Source organism: Lactuca saligna, chromosome 4 (assembly GCF_052625555.1).
Source record: "Lactuca saligna cultivar CGN05327 chromosome 4, ASM5262555v1, whole genome shotgun sequence".
Lineage (NCBI taxonomy): Eukaryota > Viridiplantae > Streptophyta > Magnoliopsida > Asterales > Asteraceae > Lactuca > Lactuca saligna.
The window spans coordinates 260967199-260978428 of record NC_136420.1 but is presented as its reverse complement, the minus strand read 5'-3'; the positions used below and the strand labels follow the sequence as shown (position 1 = coordinate 260978428).

At 35.4% G+C, this 11230-nt stretch overlaps 1 protein-coding gene across 1 annotated transcript; it reads left to right on the top strand.

Moving 5' to 3' along the window:
• Positions 1–3251: 3251 nt before the first annotated feature.
• On the top strand, positions 3252–8915 carry LOC145043540 (phospholipid-transporting ATPase 1-like). The gene is made up of 7 exons (XM_078992227.1): positions 3252–5313; positions 5402–5708; positions 5885–6545; positions 6654–6777; positions 6882–7101; positions 7904–8362; positions 8449–8915. The coding sequence occupies exons 1-7, from the start codon at positions 3768–3770 to the stop codon at positions 8669–8671; spliced, it is 3540 nt and encodes a 1179-aa protein (XP_078848353.1). The 5' UTR covers positions 3252–3767; the 3' UTR covers positions 8672–8915.
• The last annotated feature ends 2315 nt before the right edge of the window (positions 8916–11230 follow it).

Sequence of the window (11230 nt, the reverse complement as noted above, 5' to 3'; positions counted from 1 at the left end):
ATTTTTTTTAATTAATCCATGTAATAGATGGATCCTACACCTAGTTGAATAATTAACGTTTTCATTCTTAACCCCTTTAAAAGAGTAAATTACACGATTCGTCCCTAGTCCAAATGCTAAATTGCACGTTCTGTCCCTATTTTTAAAAATTAACTCGGGTCGTCCATGTATTATCTTTTTTTCACTCGGGTTGTCCATGTGGACATAAAATGACTATTTTGCCATTCGTTTCCCTCTTTGTCATTCGCCTCCATCCCCGTTCAAAACCCTAGACCCACTTGCATCTTCGTTTGAAATACGAGAATCTGAGGAACAGAGAGGTGCAGGCGATGATGATTCAGTTGCTGGCGAACACTAGATGGTTTGACGATGGCATGCATGAAGCCATGGTCATCTTCTTCGAGTTTGTTTCTCGTTTGGGAGTTGAAGCCATGTCCATGATTTCTCTACATTTCGAAGCAGACCACTTGAAGTTAAACCCAAACCTCTATTTCCTGATTCTAGTTCACTACAGATCAAGATTAGAGAACCCCCTCTCTAATTTGGTCTTTATTTATCTCAATGAAGTGTCGAGAGACAATGAATTGCAGGTTATGGTGTAATAAATTGTCGAACAAGGGATAATGGTGATGGTGATTGTAAAGTTGGTGGCTCCACCGGAGACTGTGGTGATGAGCAGTGGCGGATCTAGAATTTGAAATGGTTGGGGGCACAAATAATACCAATTTTTTTGGAGGTAGGGTTTATAATCTTAAAATATAAAAGTTAAAATTAGGTTAACAAAATTATCTAAAAAACAAACAACAGGTGAAAGTGGACAAAGAAAAAAAAAGTTGTTGGATGTTATGGGGAGGTGAAAGGAGAGTAAAGGGCAATTTTTTTTTCCTTCCAATTACATTGTTGCTAATTTGTTGCTGAAAAAAGAGTAAAAAAGTAAAACAACGGATTGTGGACTTACTTAAACTTTTAGCCAAATGCCCCTATTACTTTTAATCCAACAACTTAAAACTCATATTGGGTTGAGGGCACCTTACACTATATAAATAGTTTAGTCCACAATTAAGTCTAGTCTAATATAAAAAGTTTAATCGATTGGGGGCATGCCCCCTTTGTCTTACACTTGCATCCGCCCCTGGTGATGAGGTGACATTGGTGGTTCCACCGGAGGCTATAATGATGACAATCCTCCATATCCATAAACCGTCTACGACTCTCTCACCAGAGATTGTAATCACATCAGGTAGTTACAGTGGTTGGAAAATGGTATCATTCATTTGGTATGCGAATGTGGTATTTTGGTGGTGATGGTGGTGGGTCGAGATTCTACAGGTGGTGTTTGAAGTGATCATAGGTGGGTTTCCCGGTGGAGGCTGTTTGAGGTGATGTTGTTGGTTAGGTGGTTAATGGAGGGTGGTGTTTTTGACCGGTGTTTGTAAAAGAGGGTGACAATGGTGAAGGAGGTGGTGATTTGTGGTTCTTTTCCGAGAAACATGTATCATAAGGAGTATGTGAAACGGGTGCCTCAATGGAAGAAGGGTGGTGGTCTTGAGCTTTGAACCTGGGAGTGGAGTGAAGTGAGGTGAGGGTAGATTTTCCGGTGGCAGCTCAAATTTCCGGTGATATTGGTGGTGGTTAAGTGTTCTTCAAGAGAGAGAGAGAGAGAGAGAGAGAGAGAGAGAGAGAGAGAGAGAGAGAGAGAATAGATTGACCTATAATTTTATTTAAAATATTTTTAATAATTAAAAATGATAAAAATAAATGAAAAAAAAATTTACAAAGGGCATTATAGTCATTTTATGTCTCGCAAATGATTAAGCGTGTAAATTTAAACTAACGAGAGATCAAATGTGCAACTTTTAACTAAATGATGGATGATCCGAGTTAATTTTTGAAATTAAGGACCGGACGTGTAATTTATCATTTGGACCATGGACGAATTGTGCAATTTACTCCCTTTAAAATAATAAGGTGAAAACCAAGGTAACATAATTGAGTATATGTGTTTCATTTATATTATTTGTAAATGCGATCTAAATTTAGATTCTTAAATACATTATGGTAATTGTAGTAAGAATTACTATGATTCTCATGTTTTTGGAGAACGGTATTTTAGGTTGCCCATCCCGCGCTTCTTCTTCGCAACTTTTTTTTCTTAGTTGGAAATCTATCCCTTTTCTAGCATGTTTTTTGAATTTTGATTAATGACACTTCCCAAAGCTATTCATGGTGTAGGTGTGCACATATACATGATCTTTATCGTCACCTTCTTTCCGTGGTCTCATAGATGGCGCCAACAATATTTATTGTGTTTTTGAGTGAGAGTCGTTTGTGTATAAGACTTTGAGTGTCAATGAAGTGACCCTGAAACACCACCGAAAATCGTTAGACGAACTTTGGCTATTGACTTAGAAGAACGCTCTGAGGGTCAAACTAGTTCGTGAAGAGAAATTTATGAACTCTAACGTGAAAGAGTGGTTCCATAATTTTTTTACCGTTTTGTGTCCTACTTCTCATAGATTATTTGCTTTATACATTCGTGGATAGATTATCTGCTTTACACATACGTGGATGCATCATTATTATTATTATGAGAGAACGTTCAATAGGTTCCTAAGCCTTATCCAAACGTATCGTTGTCATTTCGCAATTAATACTTGACTGAGTGAATGATACGTTACATTCGTAGATAGATTATCTGCTTTATACATACGTTGATGCATCATTATTATTATCATGACAGAATATTCAATAGGTTCCTAAGTCTTATCCAAACGTATTGTTGTCGTTTCGCCATTAATACTTGACTCAGTAGTGAATGATACGTTAAGGCTTTTTGTCGTTTCGCCATTAGTACAATGACATTTGTCTTGTCATAGTGTGAATCCTCATAAGCATCCAGTATCATGCCTTAACAAAAACCTACCGTAAGAGAAGTATCGTCTTTGTCTTTTCCGATTATAATGTAGTTAACTGATATCCAGACTTTTCTTTAGTTGACCAAGATGTTCTTCGGTAGATCGACGATTACAACCGCCCGAACTTCCTTGGAACTTGGAGCTGTAATCCGGTTATAGAATTCCGGACTCCCTGATAATTGTATTCAGGTAGGTTAATTGTTTGTTGTTGTGGAGGAAGTAACAAAATGTAAGTTACTTGCTTTTTTATAATCTTTAGATTGCGACAAATATCCTTCTAATTTTCTATTAAGATGATAAAACATTCCATTTAACGTGCAGGCCATTCACCATTTTCACTTTCCATTTCTGGTCAAATTTCGGCGACCATTTCCGCCATTATTGATTACACGAGAAATAAGTTCTTTAATGTCCAAAACCCTCGTCCTTACAGGCTTACACTGCCCCCTACAACTCATATCTTTCTCCTGTCGGAAAAAGTTATCTAGATGCTTATTTAATTGATTTGTCATTTCAATTCAATTTAATTCTCCAAACTGGTCAACACCAGTAGAAAAGTTTCCAGATTTCTTGTAATTTTTTAACCCGTTCGTTCACCAACCATCAATCTTTCTCTTGCTGTTATCATTCAAGCAAGTAAGTTCGATTATGATGATTAGAAGTCCCATTACTTTTGTTTATAGTTAAATCAATCAACTTCAGTTACTTGGCCCTCTGTATTTGATTGATTTCGATCTTCATTCTGTGAATAGATTTATTTTTGTTGTTGTAAGTTTCGAGATTTAGTTTGCGTATAGTTGTTCTCGATCTGATAAACCTCAAGTGAGATGGAAAGAAGGTAAAGTTCAGATCATGACTTCCAATCGTCCACTTCCCGATCGTTCTTCATCGACATCCAGTAAGAACTCAGATAATATCTCGATTGCAAATCTACATCAACAACAACGACCAGATACCTTGCAAAATTCGTCTTCCCAGCAAAGCATTAAGTCGAACAGCTGGAGGGCAACCTCTGTAAATTTCGGATCAAAGGGCGTGCGACATGGATCTCGAAGTGGTGCTGATTCCGAAGGATTTAGTATGTCCAGAAGAGAGATTAACGAAGACGATGCGAGGTTGGTTTACATAAACGACCCCTTAAAGACAAACGAGACGTTTGAATTTTCTGGGAACTCTATCAGAACAGGAAAGTATTCTATCTTCACATTTTTGCCTAGAAATCTCTTCGAACAATTCCATAGAGTTGCCTACATGTACTTCCTAATCATCGCCATTCTCAACCAACTTCCCCAGCTTGCAGTTTTTGGGCGTGGTGCCTCAATTCTGCCATTAGCAAGCGTATTACTCGTTACAGCAATTAAAGACGCTTACGAAGATTGGAGACGACACAAATCGGATAAAATCGAAAACAACCAAACATCATCTGTTCTCATCAACGATCGATTTCAACACAAGAAATGGAAAGACATTCAAGTAGGCGAAGTCATTAAAATCCTAGCAAATGAAACGATTCCCTGTGATCTTGTACTCCTCTCAACCAGTGATCCAACTGGGGTTGCTTACGTCCAAACTATAAACCTAGATGGCGAATCAAATCTGAAGACCCGTTATGCAAAACAAGAAACCCTTTCACGAATCCCTGAAAAGGATATAATCAGTGGGTTAATCAAGTGTGAGAAACCCAATCGAAATATATACGGTTTCCAAGCTAACATTGAGATTGATGGAAAACGTCTATCTCTTGGCCCTTCAAATATAGTTCTTAGAGGCTGTGTAATCAAGAACACAGATTGGGCAGTTGGAGTTGCAGTATATGCTGGAAGAGAGACAAAAGCCATGCTTAACAACTCAGGAGCTCCATCTAAAAGAAGTCGCCTTGAAACCCACATGAATAAAGAAATCATCTTGTTATCGATCTTTCTTGTTGGTTTATGCACAATTGTTTCTACATGTGCTGGTGTTTGGTTGAGGCGACATCGAGAGGATCTTGATCTAATGCCCTTTTATAGAAAAAAAGATTACTCAAAGCAAGAAGTGGAGAATTACAACTTTTATGGGTTGGGGATGGAAATATTCTTTTCTTTTTTGATGTCAGTGATTGTGTTTCAGATTATGATTCCCATTTCTTTGTATATATCCATGGAGCTTGTGCGTGTTGGACAAGCTTACTTTATGATCCGAGATGATAAGATGTTTGATTCAACATCGAACAAAAGATTTCAGTGTAGGGCGTTGAATATAAATGAGGATTTAGGACAAATAAAGTATGTGTTTTCTGATAAAACTGGTACTTTGACTGAAAACAAGATGGAGTTCCAATTTGCAAGTATTTCAGGTGTAGATTACAGTGGGGAGAAATCAGAATTTTATGGTGAAGAACAGGGGTACAGCATTCAAGGTATAATAAAAATTTTTCTTTTTTTATTGGGTTAAATTCAAGGTATACTTTTAAGTTTTAACAATTCGTCATCTTTTTTTGTTTTCAGTTCAGGGGCAAGTATGGAGGCCAAAAGTCAAAGTACAGGTTGACCGGAAGCTTCTTAAACTATCACAAACTCGAAATGACACAAAATCCAGCAAAGAGATATATGATTTCTTTCTTGCATTAGCTGCTTGCAATACAATTGTGCCTATTGTTGTTGACACATCTGATCCCAATGAGAAGTTGATTGATTATCAAGGGGAGTCTCCAGATGAACAAGCGCTTGTTTATGCTGCAGCGGCTTATGGTTTTATGCTAATTGAACGAACATCTGGTCACATAGTTATTGATATTCAAGGAGAAAGACAAAGGTATGATGTGTATTCCTTTTTTTTTTTTTTTTGGGTTAATTTAGAGAAATAGCAACTTCGATTGAGCTATTTCTGCAAAATCTAACATAATAGATATGAATCAAAAGCTCAATACATAGAAACAAAATCTCAATCTTTCTAATTTTCCATAATTTCTTTCCGATTTCCCAGTGCAGATTTAACGTTCTCGGAATGCACGAATTCGATAGCGACAGAAAAAGAATGTCGGTTATTCTAGGATACCCCGACACGACAGTAAAAGTATTCGTCAAAGGAGCCGATTCCACCATGTTCAAAGTAATCAACAAAACCCTAAACGTCGATACACTAAAATCAACCGAAACTCATCTTCATTCCTATTCTTCAATCGGTTTAAGAACCCTAGTTATAGCAACACGTGGACTCACAATCCCTGAATTCGACCAATGGCAATCAACGTATGAGATCGCAAGTACTGCTTTAATGGGTAGAGCAGGGTTACTAAGAAAAGTCGCCATAAATTTAGAGAACAATCTTTCGTTATTGGGTGCTTCTGCCATTGAAGATCGATTGCAACAGGGTGTTCCTGAAGCTATCGAGTCTTTAAGAACAGCGAATATGAAAGTTTGGGTTTTAACGGGTGACAAACAAGAAACTGCAATTTCTATTGGCTATTCGTCTAAGCTTTTGACAAGTGAGATGATTCAGATTGTTATTAATAACAATTCGAAAGTTTCTTGTAAAAAAAGTTTGGAAGATGCTTTGATTATGTGTAGAAAAAATGATGCGAGTTCTGTTGCCCTAATTATTGATGGAACTAGCCTTGTTTATATTCTTGACTCTGAACTTGAAGAACAGGTATATAAATTTAAAAAACTAGACATGCTGATGTGGCATCCACATGGATGTTATTGCTATTGTTATTGCCATGTCAGCAGCATGACCTCTAAAATTTTTGTGTTCCAGCTGTTTGAGTTATCCAGTAATTGTGCTGTGGTACTATGTTGTCGAGTGGCCCCACTACAGAAAGCTGGGATTGTTGCACTCATAAAAAATAGGACAGATGACATGACACTTGCTATTGGGGATGGTAAGTAAATAAGCATCGTATCTTTATATGTCCAAATTGTTAAAAATCAAAATGGTTTTACAAAAATAAACAATTTGTTTTTTTTTTTTTTGTTTATTTTTCAGGTGCGAATGATGTGTCAATGATTCAAATGGCTGATGTGGGAGTTGGAATCAGTGGGCAAGAGGGTCGCCAAGCTGTGATGGCATCAGATTTTGCAATGGGACAATTTCGGTTTTTGGTCCCACTTTTATTAGTCCATGGTCATTGGAATTACCAAAGAATGTCCTACATGATCCTATATAATTTTTACAGAAATGCCCTTTTTGTCCTTGTCTTATTCTGGTAACTCTCTCTTACTCTACTCTACTCTACTACCTTTATTGTTTTATTATCTTTTTAGAATGCTAAATGCAATACACCATCCTACTTTCATTTCTTCCTATTACAACATTCTACTTTCATGTTTATTTGAAAATATGTTTTTTTTTTTTTTTTTTTTAATGTTATTTATCTGATAATACAAAGATGTTTTAAAAAAAGGTTTTTATATAGAAAAAAGAAGGTTTTTTTTATGTGAAAATATGTTTTTTTTTTTTTTGGTATAAATATGATTTTATACAGCAAAAAAAAAAAACATATTCGAAACAAATTTTTGAAAATAAAGATGTAAAAAAACTAAATTTAGGACGACTTCGTAACAGAATTTTGAAATCTGGGCCAAAAGTATAATAAAATTTAAAATCTAGACCAAAAGTGTAAATTTTGAAAGTCAGATGACCTGTTGACCGGTCGCCGGTTTTTGGGACTTAATTGAATAAAAAAAATATATAAGGATTAAATCAACCAAAATATAAGGACTTTTATAGAGTTTTCCTTAAACAAATCAAAGAAAAGCATGTTGCTTTTTTTCATGCATTTAACCCAAAAACTAACATCGGTATATTATTAGACATGATAAATATCCATTCTGATATAAACATAATTTCATTTATCCATCCTTGTATTCCTTCCTTATTACAATTCACATCCTCATACTTTCAATATTTTCTAGTTAAGCCCTTGTACTTTGAAAAATCTTCTCAATTACAACATTCAACCAAAGTAGGTTGCTATTTTTATCATTATTAACAAAACTCGACTCCAGGTATGTCCTTTTCACGGGATTCACTCTAACAACAGCCATAACAGAATGGAGCAGTGTCTTATACTCAGTAATCTACACAGCAATTCCCACAATCGTAATTGGAATTCTTGATAAAGATCTTGGAAGAAAATCTCTCATGGCATACCCTCAACTCTATGGGGCAGGACAAAGACAAGAAAGCTACAATTCAAAGCTGTTTTGGGTGACAATGGCCGACACGTTATGGCAAAGTGTAATTGTCTTTTTTGCCCCTGTATTCGCATATTGGAAAACCGATATTGATGGATCGAGTTTAGGAGATTTGTGGACACTTGCAGTTGTGTTCATAGTGAATATACATTTGGCTATGGATGTGATAAGGTGGAGTTGGATTAGTCATGCTTCCATTTGGGGCTCCATTTTTGCTACTTGTGTTTGTGTTGTTGTTATTGATGCTATTCCCGTTTTGCCTGGATACTGGTACGTAAAATAGCATCCTACTTTTCATTGATTTCTTTCTTATAAATCTACAAAAGTTAAAGTGTCTTGATTTTGTAAAACTACAGGGCGATTTTTAATTTAGCAAGAAGTGGATTATTTTGGATTTGTTTGTTTGGGATTCTGATAGTGTCAATGATTCCTCGGTTTGTTGTAAAGATGTTTATGCAACATTGTAAGCCTTCAGACACTCAAATAGCAAGAGAAGCAGAAAAGTTTAGGAATTCAATGGTGTTAACAAGAAATGGAGGAATAGAAGAAATAGAAATGAACAACCCACCTCAAAGATAGATGATGATGATGATGATGATGATGATGATGATGATGATGATGATGATATCATATTCTTTTTTTTTTTTTGGTTTTAATTTATAAAAAAATGTCATATTCTTGAGAAGTTGATGGAGCAATTCTCTCCATTGTTGTGTATTTTTTTGTTCATTGATAGTATGCAATTATTCTAAACTTGTATACTACTCTTTGTATAATTTTTTTTTTCTTGTCACATGAATTAGAGGATTCAAAATTCTTTAAATTTGTTTATTTTGTTTTTTACTATATGCGAGATTATTGTTTTAGAAATATATAGGGTGCGTTTGTTTGTGGAAAATTTTCTAGGTTTACATGAAAATTTTCAAATTAAAATGAAAATTTTGAAAATGCGTTTAGTTGGTTTAGTTTTCAAATTTTTTTCAAGAAAATGAAAATTTTTCTGTCTCCAAATTATATGTAAACTAGAAAAATGATTTTTATAGTTTTTCAAAGTTTTTTAAATTTCAAAGATGGAAAATGAAAATCTCCATCAGTTTTAACCGGATATGTTTTCAAAAAATTCATTACAAAACTAAAAATGAAAATTAAACTCTATTTTTTGAAAATGATTTTTAGAAAAATGAAAATAATTTTCCATAATCAAATGCAACTATAATGTTTTAAATATGTTAAATAATCATATACCATGATTATATTGAGACCAATTTTCGTATGGTTTCAGAAATTAGCATTATAATTTTGTCATCATATATTACTTTTAAAAAAAATGAATAGCTAATGTCATAAACCTGTGAGCTATCGAGCTAGCCTTTGCTGACACAACACAACTGAAAAAGTTCGTGAGTTCAATTTATTCTTCGTGAAAGATATTCATATAATAGATTCAGTGATTTCCACCAAATAAGCTTGATAACCATTCAATTCACGACTTGCTATTTCCCCTCGATAACATTAACATTAAGGGAAAATGACTTAAAAATGTAACTAAGTATCAAAATTGTACAAAAAAGACCATTCTTCTTATTTGTGTATAAAACATACCAGGTATTGTAGGTCACAATCAGGTCAGTCGTTTTTTTTTTTTTAAATAATAATAACAGGTATTGTACGCATTTCCTTCATCGTTTCACCCAAATTGAAAGAACTAGGGTTTTTCCTTCGTCAATTCCATAGAAATCGCCATGGCTTCAACATCGAAGGAGGAGTGCTTGAAAATTGAAGCGAATCATACATGCTCTTTTGTCCCAATCCCATTGTGTATTTCAATCCCGAGAATTTGGTTGTTAGCAATGTCAACTTTAGAAGCATGACCTTCACAGAGTTCATCTCTTATGTAAAGAAGTTGGTAAAGGATGGTAGAATCACTGTCTACTATTTTGTTCTACAACGTTTACTAAGAGATGGGTTGAGAGAAATTGAAGATGAAAATGATTATGTATGTTTTCTTGATGCTGGATATGAGAATGGTGGAAGAATGAATTTCTACATTGATCATAGTCAGGAACTAATTATGGAGTGGATTGTAGAAGAAATAGCCGACGATGGATGCTCAGATGGTCATACTAATGATGATGATGATGATATATAATTTGAACTTTCAGATAATGAGTTTGTTGAGCATGAACATGATGATGAAGTGATACAAATACAACCATCTAATAATCATTTCCTTGGATGAAAAATTGCTAGGCCAACAAGAGTCGTAGATGATAAGAAATATGTCAAGGTGTAACACTTAAATTTGGTATGTTTCCATTTAACCCCCCATTTTTATTGTAAAACATTGCAGTTTGGTCCTAGTGGTTAGTATGCGGGGCGTACTAGCTGGTTTATGATCGCGGGTGTCGTCCTCATACACTGGCCCAGGGAAAACCCTAATTTTTAGGGTTTGTGCCCTATTTAAGCCTTATTAACTCACCTCTTGGACATTTTAGACCACCCTCCACCCTTTGAAAACCCTAGTTCGTCCCTTGCCTTTATGTGGTGCTTTTGAGCTATTGTTTTGTTCATTTGAGGGTTTTGTACCTTGAAGTGGTAGAAAAAGAAGCTTGAAGACTCATTCTTTGGAGGGGAGCTTATAGATCCAACTTTAACACCTTCATTTCGTGGTTTTTGAGGTATAAAGTTCAAAGCTTGTCATCTCATTTCATAGATCTATTCCTTGGCTTGCTTTTGGCTTCTTGGTCCCTTTTTGGTTGGTTTTGTGAGCTAAGGTTGTTTTTGGAGCCTATCCTTGTAGATATGGGCATATTAAGGGTTTCTTAAGCATAAAGGTGCAAACTTTATGGTGGTTTTTGGTCTTATGCATGTATTAAGTCATTTATTAAGATCTTTTGAGCTCTAGAGCCCCATTAAGCCATGCATACATGTAAAGATGGCAACTTTGCGTGCTAAACCACCTTACGGATGTCAGATCTAAGATTTGGGTCGAGGTCTTAACCGAATAGGTGCTGAATGAAGAAATTTGGCTGAGCTGGGAGTACATTGCGTGTACAAGCTGGTACATCGTGCGTACAAGCCCCAAAGAAAGTACGCTTAGTGTATGAGGTGAGTACGCCCCGCATACTCAGCAGATGG